Raw genomic sequence first — 24,325 nt, 5'->3', positions numbered from 1 at the left:
TACGACAATAGAAAGTGATCAGAATCGAGAAAAACTTAATACGAAGCCTGAAAAATGCTTAAGAGTGTTAAGCAGCTGCAACATCACCAAACACTTACTTTAGTGTCGTCGAGTTCTGACCAAACCGTTCCAGAGATTTTGGTTTCCGGCAGCTTTGACCAATTGAAAGACTTCAAAGGATTTGAAGATTTAGGAATGTTTTTTTTCGGAAGAGCCGCCGGACCCATGGGAGGAGCGCCAGGAGGAGGAGGAGCTCCTGGAGGAGGAGGCACTCCTGGAGGAGGTGGTGGAGGTGGAGGAGCACCCCCGACTGGAGGCGGAGGAGGGGGAATAGAAGTAACTGGTGGAGGGGGAGGAGGTGTAGAAGAAGTTAAGAGCGAACTCTTGACGTCATCCGGAATATTTCCAGACTGGATGATTGCTTGGAGTTTCTCCTTCTCTTGCTGCTCGGCAAGTATCTAAAGAAAAACGCAAAAACGCAAAGTCAGAGCAGGAAGAAAAGCGATTGCTTTGTTGGTAACAATAAAACTAAAAATGCAAAACAAAGAACGGAATATCTTCGCAAGTTTGTGACATGCGAGTACAATACGCGGTCAATCAACAGTGTTTTCCGCATGGGATCAGCTGTGATCACATGAGAACCAATGAACAAGGGATGAAACGATCAGCTGATTGTTGTATATCTGTGATTAGAGTTTTGAAATCAAAATAAACAAACAAAAGAAAAGTCGTTGCAACAAGACGCTTAGTATCAACAGACGCTGCCTTTTGTAAGACATTGTGCTTAAATATTCAGAAGGAGTTTTCAGTCTTCTAACTAAACTAAATGGTTTCCATATGCCTCTATTGATTGAAGTTTCGTGATGTTTATGTTGAAATTTTTAACAAAAAATAACCATACCAGTGCGTGAATCAGAACAATGCATGCTTACCAAGCAAGTACACTAGTACAGTATTACTTTTGTGTTAGTTTTAATTCGTCAAAACAGAAAAAAGCTCAGCTTTTTTCGGACGCAATTGAAGCTGACGTCATATCAAGTGACTTGAAAGAAATTTCGAAATGACTCAGCAAAATTTTGCTCCAATTCTTTATAGTCATATACCCATGCATTCAACAAACGGAATGATTTGTTTGCAGAAATATGAACAATGTTGAATAGTCATTCAACAATTTATTTTCATGTACAAAATAAGCTCAAGTTTAAAGAAAATATAATACTAAGTGTCAGTGATAACAAGATCTTGTCAGGCACCTTGAATGGCGACGTTTTGATCAATCAACATGCCTTGAATAATTCATCTAGGCTTGGCTCATGCATGCACTGAAGTGGTGTTTGTTTATCAGGGTTGCTAGTGATACTGCATAATGTTGGTCATGCAATTGCAAAAGTAAAATCCGCCTTCTTTGTTGTTACGTTCAGTGATGTTGAAACAACATAAAAAAGTGTAACTGATGAAATTTTTAAATTTCCGTCGCTTTTCTTGGCTGTGTGTTCTTTCGACTGCTTTAGTTTTTTCACTTAGAAAAACATTTTGTAGGAAAAGCCTGCTCTACCACACAGCGCACACAAAGCAACAGGTAAGTGACAAACTATGCAAACGCTGTTATTATATATACAAGCCACTTCACAAGACAAACATTTTTTCTGCAGCCAAGTTTAACCTCTGACAACAAGTTGGAATATCATAACCTAACCAGCTAAACTTGCCACTTTACATCGTTTGATGGGCGTGGAAACAGTGTAAAAAAGACAACTTTAATGGCTAGAATGCTAGGTGAGCATAAGTTCGTGGTACAGCCTTACTTCTTTGAACACTTTTAAGTTTATCTTCGAAATAAATCGAAATCACAAAATGTGCCACACAAGTGGTCGCTTAGAATAGCTTCATTGGAGAAGCGCGTTCAAAACACACTTCAGGATTGGATTGAAGTTTAACGGATATGGAGAAAATCTAATGGGCATTTGCATCCATGTTTGTAAATTCGCATCACCAATCACAAACGCTTCTCCTCCCTGAACTGTTGGAGAGATTGAAATGAAGATGACGATCATTAGCTTAGCATTCAATGGATGCTGCAATCTCTCCAAGAAATTTCAAGACAAAAATCAACAACAGAAAAATTCTGTAGGTGACTAGAGACAGGCTGTTAATGTCATCCTCATTAGTGGGTTGCATCATGCTGTGGGCAAGTCCAGATATCTTACCGACTCGTAATGGTGATCATCTGGAGACAAGTTAGGATGAGAAGAATCCGAGCTAGGCTGAGGTTGAAGCGAAATAGAAAATGAAGCAGAGATATTAGTTAAGCGCATGCATGAACTGGTGGCTAAACGTGATCAACGAATGGCGTCCGTTTACGTTCATTTCACGCATATTGACGCAAAATCGACGTAAAAGGATTGATTTGTGACATTGACTATCAGTTCCAGATGACAGTTTTGCATTCTTTCAACATTGACAAATGTTGAATCAATACCACAACAACGGATACAAAATGTCACAACAAAGGTCACATGGGAAGTATAGCAACGCAATGGAGTTTTGCAAATCGGAAATGTTAACAGTTTATTAATTCAGCATTCAAAAAGCAATTCATTGTCACCAGCAGTTGATTATCCGGCATTTCATATTTATATTTAAACTGGATTTCTCACGGAGAAAATCCAGATTTCCACGCAATAAGAGCACCTTACTGCTTGTCGTAAAAGAAACTGATCTCGATAAGCTTAAGCACGAATGTTACATAATAAAAGCCTAACTGTTTAGCAATACAATGAACAGCAGCAAACCGTTCAAGGTCGGTTTTCGAAAAAAAACTTCTATAGTTTATTGTGGAGGTCATTTTAAATTTCGTACAAAAGGCATACAAAAAACACCACAGTAAATGCTGCAAAATTGCTGTGTGTGATATGACGCTTCAAAGACTATCGGAACGAACACAGTTGAGTTCATGAATCGTAGTCATATAGCAGATTGGTATTCCTGGGCGAATTTCGATATAATATTCATTTATGCGTCATATAAATGCCGTTAGAGACAAAAAAAGTTCAAAGCAAGGTAGTGGTTTAACATTTTCAAAATAACTGGAAAATGGCACGGGCAGTCGGGCACTTTAGTCGTTTTGATGTAAAGCAATGTAAAATGACATGATAAAAAGGTGAAAACTAAAACTGCATTGGAAAACCAGTTTGATAGTACCGTGTCACTGAATAGGTGGTTTAAATTACTTTAAATACAATTATTTAAAAAAAAAATAACAAAAATTACACTGCCTTAGTTGCATCACTATACCACATTCAATGAACAGGAAATTGCTTTTCAGCAACAAAATACTTACAGTTTTTCTTAACGCATCGGCGTGGTTTGTCATTTCGTTCAGTTTCGTTTCCACCCCTTGTTTCTCTTTTGTCTCTCCATCCAGCTTCCCCTTCAAGATGTTCAAGGTCTTCATCAACTCATCCTTCTCCTGGATCTTAGCCTCGCACTCTCTCTCTTTGCGATCCAGCTGGACTTTTATCTCATCGTGTTCTGGTTTGCAAAGAAAGATGAGAGCAATATTTCAGCATCCGTAGCTTGAAGACAGATAATTACGCAGACAGTTAATCACGTAGATTATTTGGAGTGAGCTTTTAAGGGCTTCTTTTGTCACTTGGACAAAGTCTAGAAAATCAAGTAGCTAGTGATTAAATGTCTGTGAAGTGTTCACCGAACAGTTTAGATTAGCTTGCTTCTGAGTGCGTCAAATACGGAAGCGTGCTGGTTTGAAACGGTTCCAGGAAATTATGCCATGCTGCTCAAAATAGTGGGATGAAAATAAACACGATTTGTAAACAAGTAGTTGCAATGTGTTTCGATTCTTTTACACATGGATTATTTTTATCTCCTGAACACTGAACGTTTGGAAGGGACACGTACTATTCCAGCAAAAGTTATTTTTTACATTTGGAGACGACGAAACGATGTAAGAAGGGTGACTATCATTAGCTACATCTTAAACAACTAATCACTCGCTTTTTACATTGATTTGCCGTCTGGGATATCACAGCACACATTATTGGCTGTATTTGCAATCAGGAAAAATATACGATCAAAACTTTCAAAGCTGACATCAGGTAGAGGATCTGAATGAGCAGGAAAAAATTGACTCAAAGTTTAGACGCTTGAAGATCGAGACATTCTGCCCATCAAAAGAGATTGCTGCATTCACCGGGTGGCATTGCCATGGTAACAAGAGAAAAACAAAACTCACTTTTTCTCATAGTTTCTGCAGATTCCTTCCAGTTCTTAATTTCATTTTCATTGACAAGCCTGCATAAAAACAACAGTATTTAATGAAGTAGCGCCACTTTACTACAAAACGTAATGCTCAACCGGTTAAAGAGTGGGGTGATCGACGGACAGAGGTTCGAATCCTACAGGCCGAATCATTTCTCACCGCTTTCACGCACGTGTAAGTTGGTAGCACAATTAAATCAGAGTCGGCTAAGCGTATCTTCTCACTTGTGATGTCATCTTTCACTTCTATGCTTGATTAGATTAATTGAACGTGGTGGGATGTTGTGTCCTCAGTTACGCAGTGAAGCGTGAACTCGGCGACGCTTGAGTAACTTTCTATCATTCACAGTCAATTAGTCGTATTTCCTAACGTGTAATCCATAAGGTTTACACACTGGGATTCATATTGAAAAAAGCATCAAATAAATCACTGTCTGAATCCGAGGTCTTCTGTAGGCCAGATGCAAGTAGAGACTAGAACCTCCCCAAAAGCAAAATGTCTGTCTTGGTAACCAGGTGTTTGCAACAATAGGAAAAGTCTGTGGCCAATCAACCAGGCAAGTTTAATCAATCACATTGTTGCCGTTACAATCGGTTTAAAGCGAACTGGTTGATAAGAACCTGCGCAAAAACCTGTTCTGCGTCCACAATGCAAATCCAAATATATCAGTGCGCCACGCAGCAATCGTAATAAGCAGAACTTGTTGAGATAAGAGTTGTACGCGCGCTTTTTGATGGTTAATACTTTCTTGCTTAGTAAACCTGGCTGCCATGTCAAAAAGACAAACTTTTTACAGTTAAATTATCCAGTGATCACAATTAAACAATTTCAAGTCATCTTAACAACCATTGTCGAGTTTGGCTTTTGAAATTCAAAAGCAACTCAAACTTACAGTTTCAAACAACGTTCAAGATTGAAATCCCTGAGAAAAGATACATCCGGGTCACTGCCATCAAGGCGCTGTAGCGTCATCTGCTGGACGATCCTGTCGAACAGTTGCCAATGGAAAGGACTCCCCCCTCTGTTCACTGCAAAGTTACGAGTGTGTGTAATATACTGCCTATTTTGCCAACCAGAAACATTTCGTTTTCATTGTCTATTTTCATACAGGAATTCTTTATCTTAACATCGTTTCAACGGGTAGGAAAGTTAAGATGCCGCTAAAATTTCTATAAAATTGTCTTGAAGCGGAAACAGATTCGAGTTGATCAGGCCAGTGTTGCCAACTAAAAAACAAAAATGCAACTTATTTTCTCATGATGCAATAAAAATCATTAAAAGAAACCTTACACAAAAAGCACAGAGTAGGAAAATTCATAATGGATTGACCAAAAGATAGCAGCTTTGCTTTGAAAATTTCCAATAGCCTGGTAAATAACACATGCTGTCCACAATACCTTTTGTTTGCATGAACTAAACTAAAGCAATCAGTTGAATAGAACCAATTAGGGTCCAGTTTGCTTTGGCCAAAATCCGCACTTGTGGTTCTTCAAAATGTACTTACAAGGCAGCAGCATGCAATGTTGTAATAGGGATAGCAAGTGGGGGTAGGCTTCGGTGTAGCAAAGTTTCTTCTGAATAAACTCGAACATGTCGCCAGCACTTTTCGTATCAACATGATCCTGTTGAAAGAGAAGTGTAGAAAAGCGAATTTTAAGCAAAGTCTCACTTAAGCCTGGCCTGGCTAAAATCGAACGGGAGTTTCTTCAGCACCACGATACCCATGGAATAGTTTTTTTTCAAACACAACACACACAAAAATTGAGCAACAGCAACAACAAAAATGACCTGAAATGATAAAAATGGGAAAACTCCCAATGACCCATGCGATTACAAGTGCAGCAAGGCACCAAAAACCAAGCCTAGTCGATTGAAGGTTTTGCCTTAATTTTTCAACTCCAAAGAACAAACATTGTAGAAGGACGCCGCTGTGAAGATTCCACATCAAACTAAAATGATTTCAAAGGTTGAACAAAAAGGAACTAAGATTAACATACACTGGGTTTGCTCAAGGTAACGTTAAATCAAAGTAAGCATGGTTGCAACTTTTGAATATTAAGTTGAAGCTCTCATGAATAGTCTCGGTCAAATACAGAGTTAGAAATGTATTACTAATAAAAGTAAAAATTAAATATAAAAAACTTTGTGATCAAAATAACTACTGAAATATTTATATGGCAACTCTGCCGTTAACATTTTAAAACAAAATGCTTTTACTTATGATATACAATGCTTATAAATTTTATTGCTCTTCTTGAGCACCTACCACGTCAAACCGAGATGCAATCTCCTCCTCATCTTCTCTCCGGATCAGCTCAAAGAAGCTGATGTGCTTATCAAGAAGATCATTCTCGTAATCCCTCAACTGGTCGATGATCGGCTGAATCCCGAGTAGGAGGAGCTCGTATCGAAGATGACATCTGAACTCCAGATGGTCCTGAAGAAGAGAAAGATGGTTTGAAACAACAATATTTCCGTTATTTAACGTATTTAGATATTTTATTGATGATTTGTCACAGTTTGTGAAAGAGCATGTAAACTCACAGAAAAATTAATTGTTACAAATCAAATACTTAGGGGGGTTTTACTTCTAAAACGTAAAGCTGCGTAAGGGATTACGTTCATATTTTCACTTTTTTTAAACTAACATCTTACCCGAGCATTTTGTAGAAATTAGAATTAAATAAGCTCTATGTGTGACTTTTTCTTGGTAAATCTCAGACAAAATACACCAAGCACTAAGATATGCACACGGTGCTTGGGGTTGTTAACGGACAATGGACATCTGCGACAAGATTCCGCACAATGATACCGCATTCATTCAAAATATCAAAGAAAAACCTTGGGTTTTCTTCTGTACATAAACTTAAACTAAAGCATGAGGAGTGTTCGTTAAAAAGTATGTATAAAGGAGCTATCACAAAGCGACTGACGCATAATCCAATTAATCATTGGGTGAGTATCCAAGCTAGTGAAAGGCGTTCTTTTTTCATTCACTCAACGTGCGGAGACGTTGAATCAACGTAAAAGGTGAGTGATTTGCTGGCTGAGCAACCAGTTGGATAAACGTTGACGAATTGATGTAAAATGGACAGCCTTTTCTGGCTGAGGTTTAGGAGATGAAGAAGCAACATTCAAAAACGTCCAAGTAACCGATAGAATGCAAAAGTAGAAACTCAGCCAGAAAACAAGCCGTTTTTACATTGATTCGACGTTTGCAGATGATAACGAAACTGGCTGAGAAGTAAAAAATGATAATTCGGCCAAACACATGCTAGGCCTATTGAACACACCAGAAAAGCTGTTTGAAAACTGTCATAAGAACAAGCTTGTTTAATAACCACTAACCAGCCGTCCTTGTGCTTGGTATACCTCAAGGACAAACCAACACTTTAACGGTTATCAGCCTTAAATTACACATTACGTCATCTTTCAACAAAACCGGAAAAGTTCATGAACTTAGCGAGGGAATTGCCGACCAGCTACGCTTTATCAGTGTAAATACGTTTCAGCTTTGCAAGGGCTTTATGAAATGCCACTGGAGCTGTCGGGCTTCTGTTTAGATTGTGTGTAGTATCAACAATGCATTGTCTGAGTGTTCATAGAGTTTCACCTACGTTTTGTCAGATCAATTCTGGGTTAACGCAATGCTTCACAGACAAAGAAATCGATATGAGACGGATTCTTGAGAAGTGTCACTTAGCAGAACACAAAAGCAATGTGCATGTAGGCCGAGTGAATGGAACGTGTATTGCTTCAATTAGTAAGGGCAGGCAAAACAAGACAAGACCAACTAGCATGGAACTGTTGGCTTTTGGCTTTGTGGTCAAAATTTCACAAGAAATACTTTGCAATTGCAACCTGTACTTTCAAAAAACAAATCTTTAATGGATTGACTTGTGTCATCAAAGCAGCTTAAAGCAAAAAGTGCGCTGTTTACAAGGTAAAATGCGATAACATCTGTTACAAAGCCGAAGTAAAACGTTGTAACTACCCGCACTCCCTGTTCATTAGGCACCTTTTTGGTTGTGAACCGAAACATGGTTCTGTGCTTTGACTGATCTGGTTCACTGAAGAAGTCAATCATCTCTGATTGAAGAAACGTTGTAATAACCAAGTGAAGGTATCACTCACTACATTTTGTGCTGGTTTGGCCTATTTTACATTGAAAAAATGTTCTTGATATCATGCTGTTAAACTAAGAAGTTTTCTTGCTTATCAAGAGCATTACTTTCCCAACAATGCTCATACGACTTCATGGAACATATATTCGATTTGGTTCGACGATCATTGCTTGAAAAGCAACGCATTGGATGCAGATGCACAAAAACGTATGAGCGCTTAAAACAAACGGCTCAAGACAGAAGATGTTCTTTTTGATAATTCCTACAATGAAGCCTCAATGCAATAGCAAATTATACAAGTTCATTCGGCTGCGGTGGCAAACAGCGCCTCAGGGTAAACGGCTGAGAGTTATTTCAAGTAGCTGAACTAAGCCAGCCCTCCACAACCGACATTGAAACATAAACTTATGAATTCAAACAGCCGACTGATTTCAAGTGCCTTTGTTGCCGGCGTTGTCGAATTACAGCTTTCAAACGTTCGTTTACGTTGCTTTAATGGCAATAGTGAAGATTCTATAAGGACTGCTGTAAGTGGGCTTTTAAATAAAGATATTCTGTCAGCAGTCCATCATCATTTTTGGAAAAATCTGTATCGATTTTCCAAGCATAAAAAACAATAAGCGTTTCAGATTAAATAAATATAATCATACCAGTATCAACACTATGATGCTGCTATCTGTCTAGTATGATCATAGCAGTATACTGTTTATTAGTAATTAACTTAGTGTGCTTCTTCAAGTAAAAATAGCTCGGCATTATGTGTGTTGTAAATTACAAACAACTTCACAAAGGATGTAAAGTTATCTGGTAAAGCGGTGGTACAAAGCAGGGTATGAACGGCTTTTCCCCCAACATTTTGCACAAAGCAAATTTATGCAAGAAAAACACAGAATTTGCAACATAAAGTTCACACGCAGCATACTTACTTCGCCAGAGCCGCAGTTTATGAGTGCGTTTAGAAATGACATAATTGCCGTCTTTAAATTCACTTCAAAGCTGTCATCTTCAGGAGAGCGGTGACGGGTTACTGACAGCTCACTGACTATTGTCTGCAGAAGAAACACATCAGAAATAGGTTAGAAGTTGACCGGAAAGAAATTATGTTCTTAACAATGGATAGAATTACATTCCTTTTATCTCACAAGATACGGTTAATAGGGTGTTTAGTCGAAAATTGCACAAATTCAATCTTTACGAAGATGGCTTAATTATTACAGTGCCACATAACGGTAACAAAAGACAATAAACAGTGTTTTAAAACAATAAACAAGAATTAGGCGTTGACAAAACAAACAAGAATCATACCTGGAACCGGGTTCTCTCATGTGCAAACTGTTGGAAATGCAACATAGCTTCCAAGACCTTCTTGTGGCCGCCTGGAACCAGACAAACGGCACCAAGGATCTCAAGAACGGCAATCTTGGTGCGTATGCTATCACACGCCAGGCTTTGTGCTATCACGTTGATGCCTTCAGGGTGGGACAAGACATTGGCTCTCCCTTGCTGAAAAACAATAGGTGGAAGGAACTGAGAAAGTCATTCACATGATAATGATCATGATCTAAACAATGTTCTTCAATGAACATGATAATGTTTGTAGTCCCAGAGACCCAGAGGGTAATTTTTGTGGAGACAAAAGGGACACCCAACCCTAGCAAAAAAACTGCCTCCTCCTAGATCATAACTTGTTAAAATTCCCAATCTGTATTAAACATGTGGACCTGCCTTAGTCATTTCTCCCAGCATGCACACTGGTAGTAAAGTAGTTTTGTACTATTGTGGATCATAAACAACTAGTATAGTGCTTTTGTTGTTATAATAATAATGCGATTCATGCAGCGCTGCATCTATCGCGGTTATGTGTCGCTCTCAGCGCAGGACAAAGCAGACAGTATGACAAATTTGAAAAACTAAGTTTTAACCATTTGTCCGCGCTAATTTTTTCAATTTCATCTAGGCCACTGAAAATGTGAACATGTTACATTTTAAGAATTGAAGCGGGTTGCATTTGACCAACGATAAGAGACGTTACAAAACGTAAAATCGATGCAAACGTAATGAAACGTTTAACGTTCAACTTCAAAATCAGACTATTATCGCAATTTGTCAATCATTCACAAAGCTTTCGAGCAAATAGTCAAATACATAGAGTCTTGAAGGTAATGGCCAACTAATGATTAAAGCAGTTGAAAGAAAAGTTGTTTCACATTGATGAAGTGAAACTGAACGTTTTCCTACCGTGTTGTTCATAAGCGCTTTCACGCAGCCAATCACAGAAGTGTGTATGCGGCTCTCTCGGACCTCTGGAACCATGTTCTTGAGGAAATTTAGGATACAGCTCAAGCCGTCCAACTCTGTGAACCGGAAAACAAACCTGAAAAAAAATATTGGTTTTAAAATTGAAGCTGCAGCTTACTAAATTGCAGTCGTTGATTCAAAAGAAAGATTTCTCGCTTTTTTCGTGAACAGATAAAACCAAGCAGCGACACGGCATTTGACATAATACACAAAAAAGACTAAAATTGCAAATATTTTCGGCTACACAACATGTTAGCCCTTACCAAGCATCTGCACACTGAATTACTATAAATAAAATACGAAAAGCAAAAAAGTGAACCAAACATGGCAAAGGAACTGAGACACATCAGATCACATGACAAAATTTTATTATAGGGTTATTATGTTAAATGCAATGTTGTTGGTTATACACTATACAGGCATATCTGTTTATAGTTCAACATAGTTGACTCTACCAAAATAGCATTTTCTTGAAAAGTTTCCTCATGCAATTAGCGGATGGCAGGCACCAGTTGCAAAATCGATAAATCGTTGTTGGTTGCAGATAATGTGATACTTTGCAAAGTTCTAATCAAGGAAAATCAAAGCGGGTTGTTCGTAGTTGTTCTTCATTATGGAAAACGACAAACATGCAGATCAAGTTTAGTCTGGTTCAGATTGTAGATTATCCATCAATTCAATGTCGGTTTATGTAAAACTGACATTTCGAAAGACAAATTTCGGAAATTTGCGGCTTCTCCAAGCCTCATCCAGACAAGCCGTGTCCGCAATGAAAATATATTCCTTGTGGAATAACAACCACTTCTTTCCTGTTGATAAGGAGTTCGGCCATCTTATGATATTACAAACACCCTGAATGAAACCAACGTATGCAAGCATTAAATCGATGTAAAACAAAAGTAAAAGAATTTTTCTAGCCAGGTCATGCATTCGTAGCTTACCTTATGGGTTGCGTCCGTAGCGCTGACTTGAGGCTGTCGACAAGTTTCAGTCTCATTTCGATTTCCTCCTCATCATACATCAACACCATGATCTGTAACGTGGAGCGATTGCCAATTAAATTCGTTGCATTTTCTTGACGCATGAAATAAAACTACTACCGTTGACTTGGAAAAAATATATATCCTAGGTAACGTACCCTGGTAAAATATATTGAACACTGAGAAAGCGATAAAAAGCTAACCTAAAAAAACCGAAGCAGGAAAACAAGGGTGAGAAGATAAAAATCTCAGGTATTTTCCATTATTATCAGTGAATAGTTACCAGTGGATAGTGAACACTCAACAAATTGAGCAAAGAACATTCTGTGCAAATCCACTTTACTTTTTTTACCCTTCTAAAGTGATTTGATTCAATCAGCATTTTAATACAATCAGCTTTGAGATCTAATTATCCAAAATTCTTCAGTCAGAAAGGAAATTAGTAATAAAACAAAAACAAAGAATTCGGAGTGGATAGAAATTATTTTTGTTTCCGACAGCGCCAGTTGCTAGTGTTTTCACATCCAAATTTTTAGCAACGATAACGTTCACAGATATATTGGTCAAGTGAGAGTAAATCGAAAAAACGTTGCTACAACATTCAGAAGGGTAGTTGAGATATAAAACATTTTATATTTGCAAAAGCTCGAATTACTTTTCACATCAAAACATCAAATCAACAACAAAACAACTTGTTTAACAAGAGTACAGGCTTTTCATAAAAGCAACTTGAAATGCACAGGTTTGCGCCAAAGCACTCAAAACTGACAGCTCATTTCAAACATTACAGAACGTCAATCTGATTCAAATTAAGAAAAATATCAGGATGCAGAAATGGTATTTCATAAACTACTTTTTGTTTTTAAAATCATTAAAACGTGATGTGAATGGTTGTTGTAATTTGATGCTGCACAAACAGGATTGTAAAATGCAGGGCCATTCCGTAAAATGCAGCACGAAATTTCAAGAGCAAATGCCCATTAAGAAGTTGTGTTGTTTTTACGTTGACGAAGGGTGGCGTAACAATAGTGAAACATGTGATTTTTAATGTTTTCTTGTTAGATGATGCAAAATAGGTGTATGACTCAGTTAACAACAGCTGCTTTATTTGAAACGTTAAAACGTGGCCAGACCTGCAAAGAAAGTAGAAAAACGAATTTTTTGCAAATTGCAAACTAGACCACCACTCATTTCTGTGGACTGGACACCTTACTGGAAGAGGTTTTAAACACGCTTATGAGACAAAGACAGAACATCAATTCAAACGAGGCATCAGACAATGCTTCGTTGAGTGTGGTGGGTAAGCAGAGCGATATAAGAATGACTTAATATTCGTTGCAAAACAGCAAGCGGCAACGACTGCAACACAACAAAAGGATCTTACTCCGCATGCAGTGGGTTCTCTACAACCACCCAACCCAATGCTTAGGAACGTTCTGTTTATCCAGAATCCGTTACAACTTGATGAAAAAAGAACATATGGAAAAGGAACCATATAAAATAGAAGGTAGCGAATTTTTTGCTGCGTTTATTCTGGTAATAAAATCAATGTACAGCAATCAGGATGTACTACAGTACGTAGTACGTGGCTATGTTAATAATTTAGAACGTTAGTATGACGACGCAAAGTTCCGCAACAGCAACAAGCATGTAATCCGATTGACCGTTCGACATTAAGATGCCATTAAACAAATTAATTGCTGCGCTCCTGCACAAGAAGAATTGATGCATAGGAGATAGAAAACCAGGCTTTGAGTTGTGTGTTGATTGCATTTAAAAAAAAAATCTTTAAAGAAGTAGACCAAACTGCTGCACCGTGTTCAGACTTTTTCAGCAACATTTTTTATCACCAAATCTCATAGCAAGAATGATTGCGAAAAAATTGATGTTCCAGTTTTAAATAGTAAACTTTTTGAGGGTAATCATTCTATTCATCACTTAGTCCTAGATGTTGAAGAGTTTTAATAACACGAAAAGCGCTGAATGCCCAAAATGCAGATCAAAGATGCCCAATGGTCGAAACAAATGGCAAATACGGATCTACACAATACACATGTGGCGGCATTGTGGCCGTATGCTCAAGCTTTGACTGAAACATACGAAAGACCACATACGAGAAATGCACAGTGCACACCATACGACTATAACAAAACCGCAAAAACTCTTGAAGGGCTTGAAAGATCTGAAATTCAAAAAATAGTCAATGGTAAGAAACAATCAACATTAGTGGACATTCTTCAGATGGTTGCAGAGCGTGGCACGATCGAATGACGAACAGCAATTGAGTGATATGTCACAATGGATTACAAAAGAAACAAGCGGTCTATTGTTACCAAAATAAATGTGATGTCACACGAATGCAGCATTCTTACAGTTCCCTGCACGAGACTGTCGATACATCAACGCTGAAATGGATGTCGTTTTTTTTTATGAGCAATTTTTAGACATTGGCTTTTGTTGAAAAAATTACGACAGCAAAATTTAATGGGTGCAATTGCAGCGTCTTAGTGAAGAAGTTGTCAATAAGTGATTAGATTGCAACAGAACAGTGGAAAAGGATGTGATAAACAAAACGACTTTTGGCGTGACCGGATCTGACGAAATCATCAAACCAAACATGAAAAAGAGGAAGATAGGCAAAAAGGGAAACGTAATGAGACGAAAAGAAAAGCATTGCACAACTTTCTCTAAAGAAAATATCACCAATTGATCTCATGGCGCTGGACTTAGCAAGCATCGGTTTACACTTTACAGCATAATCACGCTTTGAAAAATGTAAATTAAAATTAAAGCTGACAAACTTATTCAGATTTATGATGGTAAAGGGGTCAATACAACAGCACAAACCGATTGACTTCAAAACAAAACAAGCCAAAAAATGCAAGGAAACATCACTCAAAGAGCAATATGTCATAATAGCAAGTTGTAAAAGCACTGGGAATTCGGAAAAGACGACCAAGGATATATATATGAGAAAGAAAGTGCATAAACAATCCGAACACTGTTCCAGTCTATGACAGTTCGGTGCCAAAAAAGCGTAACTATAAAAACACAACCTAACTTGTAGGGGATGATTGCATTTTATTTATTCATTAGAAAACAATTAACATGGTTCAGAAATTCACAGGCAAACCAAAGACGCACTTCCCCACACACTTGTTAATTGTACAATCTCGGTTAGCCAAAGTTATCCTTTTCGATCATTTCAACATCAGCTGACGTTGAAACAAAGTAAAAAGTGCAATTTTGTTGGTTGGAGAGTGTATAAAAAGGAGTTAACAACAAATATCGATAAAGCCACTTGAAATTGCCAATCGTGGGAAAGAAAAAGAAAAACAGTTTTCTCGCCTGGTGCTTCCAATGGCTAAACTAGGGAATTTTTTGAGTGTTTAACACTATTGAACGCTACATCCGCAGGAAATGATAAGAGAGCATCATTTGTAATAAACTTTCCGTTCCCAGGCAAAAATTGTGTGATCCAACAGGCAAGACCGGTATTTTTGTGATTAGCCTTAAATGAAGAGCTAGGAAAGATAAATAAAAAGGCGTCTAAAAAGATGTTGAAAAATTAATAGGGGAGAAAGTTTGATTTTGCTCTCACATAAACCTCTCAAAACTTTTCGTGGTATTCATGAGCGGGTTCAGACACCATAATAAACATCATCTGCTTTGAAGCCATGGCGTGAGATTGCCCAGCCAGCAAAATCCGTCTTTTCTACATTGGTTCAACATTTACGAAAGTTCATCAGTAATCAGTATCTTGAATCTACACTTTAACCAATCATCTTTACAACATTTTACTGTTGCATTATGAAGCCTGTGATGAGAAAGTGATGTTGATCTTCCATTATGACAAAACCTCGTACAAGTCATGTCCCTATAAATTGCTTTTTTCGAGCAAAAAGGACAATTATCATTATCCTGATGTAGCGGATGAATCCTCAGAGACACTGCGAATCTCAGAGAGCAAAGTTATGGGTTTACATCATTTGAACGCCAAGCGACGTTGCTGACTGGGAAAATGAAACTGCAGAGATGAAATCATCAACTGGCAAACTTCACGAATTCTTACATCAGTCTTACAATGACAGACATCAAGTCGATGGTGAAAACTGTTTAGGTCCACAATTGTGGAAATGATTAATTTCACAACCGCTGTACATCGGCGGATCAAAGGATCTTGAAGGATGTGACACAGTCAATGAAATTGTATGCCTTGGTGAAAAAAGCGTTGTTAGACGTTGGAAAAATGCAACTGTTGCGGAGTTAGCATGGGACTGCTGTGTACTTAAGAATTATTGGCTGACACAATCGTTGTTACATTTTCTTACAAAAGAACTTTCTACAAATGTAACAGAATAAGCACTCAAGGTGCAAGCAAAGGAAATTTGTCGTTTTCAGACATGAAAGCTAAAAAAAAAAGTGGCTTTCTTCTTATTGGATTGTCACTGGCACGCGACTTAAAAAACAACTAAAAAATACTTAGATGAGTAGAGCAAGAAAGCTTGTTGGTTTCAATTGTATAGCGACTCTGTCAATGTGGTGTGTTACTTGTCTCGAATGAACAAGAGTAATTTTAGGTGGTCAGAAATGTTAATAAGATTAGCGGCTACAAACCAAAAGCGAAAAAATGTCAAAAGAACGCCACGTTACGACGGCTTGATACATAACAATCGACTCTTTGTTAAATGATTGTCAAGCTGTGGAAAGTTGGGACTGATTTAATTACGCACCGAAGTGAGTGACAAAGTTAACCACGACCTTATGTTGCAGACGCAGATTTTGTTACAAATGATGCCGAAGTCACCATCCAGAAACAATCTTTTAACGCTGTTTCAATGTCATTGGACGTACGGGTGCAAACATCACACAGCAAACGTTTCCCTTGGTGAAAAAGCATTTTTTGTATCCATTTTCCGTCCAATGATGTTATCTCGACGTTCAAAGACCGCTTTCGTCAATCAATATCGTTGTGAGGACGAAACAAAAGGATTTGAACCGCGCCGCCCACCAGATCGCGTGGCAGAACTGAATGGCATTTGAAAGTGTAAATCAGATGAAAACACACGAAATGTTGCTCTCAACATCACTGAAACGATACTGGATACACAAGACTGGAAACCCCGATAGCTGGTTCAAAATTGACGTTGTTTTTGCAGTTATACAGATCAAACCAATGTTAATGTTTTCAATTTGATGACAGATCGAATTCTACTTTCCCTCCTTCGATTTTCGTCGCAGCCGCGACCTGATTGTGGTGACATCATAATGATTCACACTCACTGGCTGAAGAAAAATTCCATGCAATTTAAAATAAGCGAAAAATTACGACTACGCTTAAGAATTCAATTTTCTAAAATAATTCTCTACTTTCTAGTTCTGTGATACCGACATTGCGTGTTAATTTTTACAACCACTGACAAAACAATACGATGACAACTAGAAGACATGACAGCATGATAAAAATAGCCAAAGAATATCTGCATCACTTGTTTCCGCAAAGAGACAAACTGTCAAAGCTACGCAAAACCAATTTCTGTAGCAACGATGCTCGTTTCTCGAATGACGTCACCGCAGCAAAAGGCGCATTATTGATACGAAACCAGGAGACAGTAATGAGATCACTTCGTGAAATCATACGTGAAAAACTTCATGCGCTGTTCACATTGAAATCTTATAAGCTTGAAGAGACCATAAGCGAATGATGAGCCGGGTTCCGGAAAGACAAAAACCTTCGGTTTCTATGGGGGCGGAAAGCGAGACATATTCTTAATATTTTATTTGTCGGAATTGAGATGACGAGTAATCCGTAATTGCCTCGCTTTCAAAATATTCCTTTCATGTTTGAAAAGGGAAAACATATTATGCACCGCTCAAGGACTATGGTGATGGAATTGCATGATGTATTTTTTATGCTTCTTCGTTTGAGCTTCTGGAACCGACAATTTAGACTTTAACCACCCCAGTTTGACAATGTTTCTGGTCTGCACTGACAAGCTTCTGGAGCTGCCATGCTCAAGGCAATTGAGGCAACAAAATAGTTAAATGAGATCAAAACTATCAAATACACGAAAGGCGAAAAGGTAACTGATTGCAGGCAAACGTTAGCGCACACCAACGAATTCAAATAAAGCGAATACACCACAAAAATTTGAATTCAAAAACGAAGTTCTGAAGTGTTCTGGTTAAGCCCACTTCACAGAAATAACAATAAACGAGAAACCTTGGACCTTCATAATATAACACCGATAAATCTCTAATCTAAAGATAGAACAGTTGACTGAAAACTCGGTTGGCACTGGCTGGGTAAGTCGGCTTAGACAGCAAATTAGTTTTTTTTTTCTGATTTCATCATGGATTTCGTAGACGCTGAATCAATGTAAAAAAAAAACTGGTTTGTTGACTGGCCCATTAGACATAACTGCAAAAGCTCAGTGGATATCTCCGGTTCTTATATAACCAAAAAGATTGGAAGGTCTCAAATTACTGCTGATCCATAGCTTGTTGATATATGAAATCAGTGATTATGCGTTTTTAACAAATTGGTCTTCACACACACACACAGTCACACACCCAAATGTCATTCAACCATCAGCTTTTTATACATTGTTTTTCAAAACGCTAAGAAAAAAGAAACTGTTTAAATTTCGACAGTAAATAACAATGCACAGTGCACACATGATGTTAGCACTTCGCTGTTAGCTAAATTGTGTTTTTATCAGAAAGCCGCCGTTGTCACACTTTTTCATATTTGGAAAACATTAGTATACTGTAATTGGAAAAGTTTCCAGACAAACTGTTCAGTAATTGGATGATTCGAGATGGCTTTCATGCCAGACAAGTTCATTTACCTCCAGACAGACACCAAATAACCGTGGCTGTGAAATCACTTCTATTTCAAGAAAGGACATTATCATTCACTTTAACTCCTTCGAGATTTCCAAACAACGAATAATAATAATCAAAAAAACGTGCTAATACCTTCCAAATATAACGGTAGTTGTAACACGTGAAAATTTTGTAGAAGAGACAAAGTAATTTCAATACAAGATTGAGATAGAAAATAACAATGCAGAAAAATCAAATTATCCAGACATAATTTCATGCATGAGTAAACTCCTCAACATGAGTAAAAAATCATAACAACGGTGTATGCTTTGGCAACCATGGCAACCTTTATACGCAAGCATTACCAACGTACAGACTCACAATAATAACTGTCATCTTGCTTTTGAACTCTAGGCTAAATGTACTAAAGTACTAAAGCAATGTCTTTTTGAACCGATAGTAATGAGAAATCAAATTCGGAATGGCCCGTTTCGGTGAGTCCGATTCGGTGAGTCCGATTTGGTGAGTTCTCTATTCGGTGAGAGCCTTTTTCGGAGAGTTCCCTATTCGGTGATTTTTTTTTAAATTATCGGGTACCGTAGCCTAATCATCATTGCCGTTTCAGGGTTAGGGTCTTATTTCAACGTTTAGCGACGTTAAAACGATGTAGAAGCGGCAATGATAATTACGCTACGGTACCCGATAATTTAAAAAAAAAAATTCAAAAAATCAACTAATAGGGAACTCTCCGAAAAAGGCTTTCACCGAATCGGACTCACCGAATAGTAGCAGACCCAATCAAATTGCCGAAGTGTGATCACTAAACCTCAAATCAGTGCAAAACTCCTTGTGTCATCTTAAGAAAATGGTAAAAGCTTTCCAGTTGCCAGTGGTGCCAAACGCTTTTCGGATTTCCAGCAGAAGTTGCATGCTTTAGTTTAAATAGTTCAATACATGGTAATGGTAACAGTAGCACAAAAGCAGCTTAAAATTACACAAAATATACACGAAGACTATATTTATCAACTACTATTGAAACCATCAGCATCAAGCCCAGCAGATAAGTCTCTAGTTAAATCTGAATCTTGTATGTTGTTATGGCCTGTGCTGTGTTTGTAGCTCGTGATGACAGTACATTTTTGCAACATGTTTTTAAGTGCTCAACTTATCATAAACCTCACAAATAAGAAGTGACAAGATTCAGTGGAAAATAACGCAAGCTTACCGTGCTCATGGAATTGAGTCTGTCTATGTAGTAATCAGGCCAGCTTGTGGCTAATTTGTTGGGGTCTTCTTGTTCCTAACAAACATAGAAAACAACATTACTTACTAACGTTTGCAGTCGTGAAATCAATGCAAAAATAGGTCGTACTCGCATCAACGTAAAATTTGTTATTTAAACTTTCTTCGTGTCAGTGCAAACTAACCAAGTTACCTGCTTTTTACTGCAATAAATTTGCCATTGTTTTTCTGGTGTTAGATTGAACATTGCTTCTCTGCGTGCTGTGGGCAAGTCCAGTTCATCCTAGAAACAAAGTTTTATTCACAAACAATTATTGTGATCAACATAAGCGTCGATTCTTGAGCGAATCTCTACATGTCATGAAAATAGGCTGCAATTTTTTTTCAATCAACAACCAGTCAAAAAGTTGTGGTAGACATCGACTAAAAACTTTATGCTAAAATCATTCAACCATTAGCCAGGTGATATTACTATGACGAAAAAAATTGCTTCTACATTTGGTATTGAAATGTGAAATGAACAGCGGCGATTGATGGGATGAAATAACAACTAAACGTGTGGTCGCATGCGTGATTGCTAAAGCGACCGTTAACTTAGCTATAGCAGAATGTCGCTATTTTACATTAATTCAACAATAGCAGCCGTTGAATCAGTGTAAAAAAAGACAGATTTTAACCAGCTGTTAAGTTTGAATGCGGAGATTTATTGCCAAGCATAAACGAAAAGTTTCACAAGGATCCTTCGTTTAGGATGCAACCGAAGAATCAAACATAACAAGCGAATAAAATCAGCAGGTTCGGCAAATTGTATATTTGTTTATAAAATGAATGTTCAGACTTTAAGGGGATAATAGGTAGTGGGACTAAATTTGCCATTTGAAAGTCCGGCCAGCACCAACAAGGGCATCAGCGTCGAGATCTAATTTTGCAAGATAGAAACTATGGTTGCAGTGTCACCGCAAAATATAGTAGCAATGCCACCTACCGAGATGTTTATGAAGAAAGAAAGAGAATAGATCTAATGTGTCACCCATCAAGCAAGAGTTTGAAAATCTTTTATAATCATAATTATGTATTCTTAATTGAAGATTGGCTACGTTTGACATGAAAGCAAAAATGTGAAAGCCGGTGGTGTCACGTGGAATGATTTGTATTCATGGTTGTTTTCGAGTACCATCATTTGTCCTTTTACGTTTTCTTAATATTGGTAACTCATCAAGCATTTCAAGGTACAATCGTGACATGGTTGTATTTCATTGGAAATCTGTAACGTCACAAAATAATGGGGCATTTAAAAGTCACGTGCTGAGAAATTGAAAGGTACAAATCACCTTCTTATTCATAACTATATTTAACAGTTATGCATTTGTACGGGTCACCCTCTGGGATACATTGCCAAAACATCCGCATCTTTATTGGCTAGCCGCAAGCCTAAAACCAATTAGAAGCACTAGATCAAACACCATCATAGCAAATTAAAGTGACAAATGAAAGCATCTTTATGATAGATATGTAGAGTGTAAACTGAGCAGTGGGTTTTTTGCAACATTTTGGCATATGCTTGCTAGTTGAAGATTTCGATCATAGCAAGGAAAAATCTTTGTATCCATTTTGAAACCTGTTGCTGTCTGCTGAGCGTATGAACCTCCCATGACAGACACAACAAAGGTCTTTTTGAAACCACTGTCAGTGTGGCATCTTCCTTACACAACTGTCAATCATCGTTCGACACTTCAGTCTATTTTTACCACTTAACAGAAGCAAACGTCTGCTAAGCAACGTCATATGACCACACAATTCACTGTGCATCAAATACCAGAGCATAAACTCGATAAATTATACACAGATGATGCAAGTTGTGCCCAGCAACAAACAAGGATTCAATTAATCTTTGAAATGATCGTACAATTACCAACTGCTCAAGACTCTTCAGAAAATAGCTTCCACAGAATGCACATACGTTTCCACAATGTTGTATTTTTGCTGTTCTCAACCAAATGTTAACAGCCTGCTCAACAATGCAACCTTGGCAATATTCTCTTCGGTCTTCCTTGAGTATTCAGCTTTTCGAACCAACAGAGCAGTTCTCCAATAGATGGGCCAGGAGCAGCAGACAATGAGATCTTTAGAAATGCGGCAGCTGAAGTTCTTGGGTCACACCATAAGGAAAGGCAAACTTGAAGATTTATCTTTAAGTGGAAAAATACCAGGAAAACGGTCAAGAGGACATATTAAAAACCCTACCAAAATTTTGGCAAGACGCACAAGATCGATCAAACTGGAACATCATTACAAGTACATCGAGGGCTGTATCAGCTATGATACCTAGACCTACAGAGAGAGATGTCAATATATTTTTTGTTTCAAATTAAAATGTATACAGAAGAAAAACATCATTTTGGCTTCCTGTTCAAGTCGTGTTGTATGAAACTGAACATAGATCTCAATGATATTGAACTAGTACAACCAATTTAATGTCAGATATAATTTGGCTTAGAATTGAAGTGCTGTTAGTTTTGTACATCAATGCTAAGTCTAAGTGCTATAGGAAATGCATGAACAGTGCATTGGTGCAAAGTTACAACTAAGGAGAAATACCAGGTGGAACATAGTTGAAATGCAACCATGCATAAAATAACACAGGCATTCACAACGGATTTTAAATAGTGTTCAGTTAAAAAGTGAACACTGTTTTGAAAAAAAGACCAATAAAATGAGTTGTACCAACTCTATAATACAATTTGCACTACAAATAACTGAAGCATGTTAAAAAAGTACACAGACTTTTCAAGATCAGCCATATATAGTATACATATCATCGCTGCAGACAGCAGAATTCACTTTGCAACAGGTAAGAATTAAAAACATTTCATTTATATTTCATTTGCACTTGAAGTTAGTTACAAACCTAACAGTAACATACTAAATGATATTCTATGCTGTTGTTAGAAATATGATAAATCTAAAATAACAATGATCAACAGCAAATTTCGGAGCTGGCATACATTGTAGGTAGAAGTCTTTGTCCTGGTCATAAATGCTATGAAGTGAATGGGTCTGCTACTATTCGGTGAGTCCGATTCGGTGAGTTCCTAACCTCTAACCCTAACTCCTAACCCCTAATCCTAAAACGGCAATAATAATTAGGCTACGGTACCTGATAATTAAAAAAAATTGAAAAAATCCCCCGTTAAGGGATCGAACTCACCGAATCGGACTCACCGAAACGGGCCATTCCGGAAGTGAATATATGTCAAAGACTGGAATCGACCAATAAAAGGTGAAATGTATGAACAGTAAAGCAAAGTTGAAGTAGTATCTTCCTATATTTCTGAACTTCAATATATGACGTTGCGGTATTTTTGACTTTTGACCAGGGTAGAGACTTGTATACCAGCTCCCAAATTTCAATCAAAAATGGTTTTACGTGTCTCTGAGCATGCTTTTGGCTGTGATGATGATTTCAGAATTGCTTACAGTATTTTTTTTAACACGTTAGGGTTCGACCAATAAAAGCTTGCACAATGCACAGTGCAGATTTCACCTCTGGTTTCAAAATATTGCTACAGTACAAGTATTGTAAAGCTACAAAATGACAATTTATACAGTGTATATATATTTTTTAAAAATGAACTAAGGTTTGCTTGAGACGTTATTATAACATAACTAATGCATAAAATATTAAAGTGCAAATATTTTATAAACCTAATGTACTGGAAAAAAAAAACAAGGCAAAAAAAAAACAAGGCAAAAAATTCATCTAAAAAGGTGATCTCTGATTAGGCAATTTGTATAATTTAGTTGACCAATGTAATTTTACCATCGACACTGATAACTAAGAATCAAAGTAAAAATCATTGCTTTACATGGCGCCTGGCTGTGCAATGTATGTGATTAAAATACCAGCTACTTACCACTAGTTCTGCAAATTTGGCTTTAAGTTCTGCTGGTGGTGGCATTGGCAACACTACATCTGTCATAGCAGGTGCTGTCAAGCGTTCAGTTGTGGTTGTATCAAGTTGGATTTCTAGTGGCTCATCACTTGCTCCAAAGCAACCACAAAATAATCCACTTCCACCTCCTTTTCTTCTTTTACGAGCCATTTTTATGATTAACGCAAATTACTAGGTAAAATTAAACGGAAACTTTAATTCAAGATTTTTAAAATTGTTAGTTTAGGCTTTATTGAAATATTACATACCGTGTTAAATCCAATGCCTGTATATAAGTCAAACATTATGAGCAATTACAGTCAGCTGATACAAGGGTCTGACCAACTCTATAAAGTTGACTACTGGTACATTTTAGCTTCAAATTTCCTGTTCTTTGCTAATAAATGTCGGCAAATGTCGTCATAGAAACAAATTTAAACTCAAGTACTTCAAAATAAAATAAATTCCTTTTGATTTTCACAGGTTTTTTTAAAAAAATTTCATTTGATTTTTACAGGCTATAAATCGCATTTAATTTTTACAGGTTTATAAACAGATTTTATTTCATTTGTTCAGGTCACTACAGGTTACATCATCACAATTCCTTGGGATTTTCACAGGTTATAATTTTGAAAAAATTAA

The 24,325-nt window shown here is 37.4% G+C and overlaps 1 protein-coding gene across 1 annotated transcript in view; it reads right to left on the bottom strand.

Annotated features, from left to right (window-relative positions):
* Positions 1 to 23,956, bottom strand: part of LOC145780743 (disheveled-associated activator of morphogenesis 2-like) — a 34,924-nt gene extending 10,968 nt beyond the window's left edge. The window contains exons 1-14 of the mRNA XM_082592371.1: positions 23,666 to 23,956; positions 19,945 to 20,034; positions 19,735 to 19,809; positions 11,643 to 11,734; positions 10,642 to 10,777; positions 9,709 to 9,906; positions 9,330 to 9,452; positions 6,546 to 6,716; positions 5,784 to 5,901; positions 5,172 to 5,307; positions 4,253 to 4,311; positions 3,341 to 3,531; positions 2,208 to 2,264; positions 99 to 458 (exon numbers count right to left, since the gene is read on the bottom strand). Coding sequence (XP_082448497.1) covers positions 99 to 458; positions 2,208 to 2,264; positions 3,341 to 3,531; positions 4,253 to 4,311; positions 5,172 to 5,307; positions 5,784 to 5,901; positions 6,546 to 6,716; positions 9,330 to 9,452; positions 9,709 to 9,906; positions 10,642 to 10,777; positions 11,643 to 11,734; positions 19,735 to 19,809; positions 19,945 to 20,034; positions 23,666 to 23,854 — 1,995 coding nt within the window. The 5' untranslated portion in view covers positions 23,855 to 23,956. The remainder of the gene's footprint in view (positions 1 to 98; positions 459 to 2,207; positions 2,265 to 3,340; positions 3,532 to 4,252; positions 4,312 to 5,171; positions 5,308 to 5,783; positions 5,902 to 6,545; positions 6,717 to 9,329; positions 9,453 to 9,708; positions 9,907 to 10,641; positions 10,778 to 11,642; positions 11,735 to 19,734; positions 19,810 to 19,944; positions 20,035 to 23,665) is intronic.
* Positions 23,957 to 24,325: the final 369 nt, after the last annotated feature.

Source organism: Aplidium turbinatum, chromosome 12 (genome assembly GCF_918807975.1).
Source record: "Aplidium turbinatum chromosome 12, kaAplTurb1.1, whole genome shotgun sequence".
Taxonomy (NCBI): Eukaryota; Metazoa; Chordata; class Ascidiacea; order Aplousobranchia; family Polyclinidae; genus Aplidium; species Aplidium turbinatum.
This window is presented reverse-complemented; position numbering and strand designations above follow the sequence as displayed.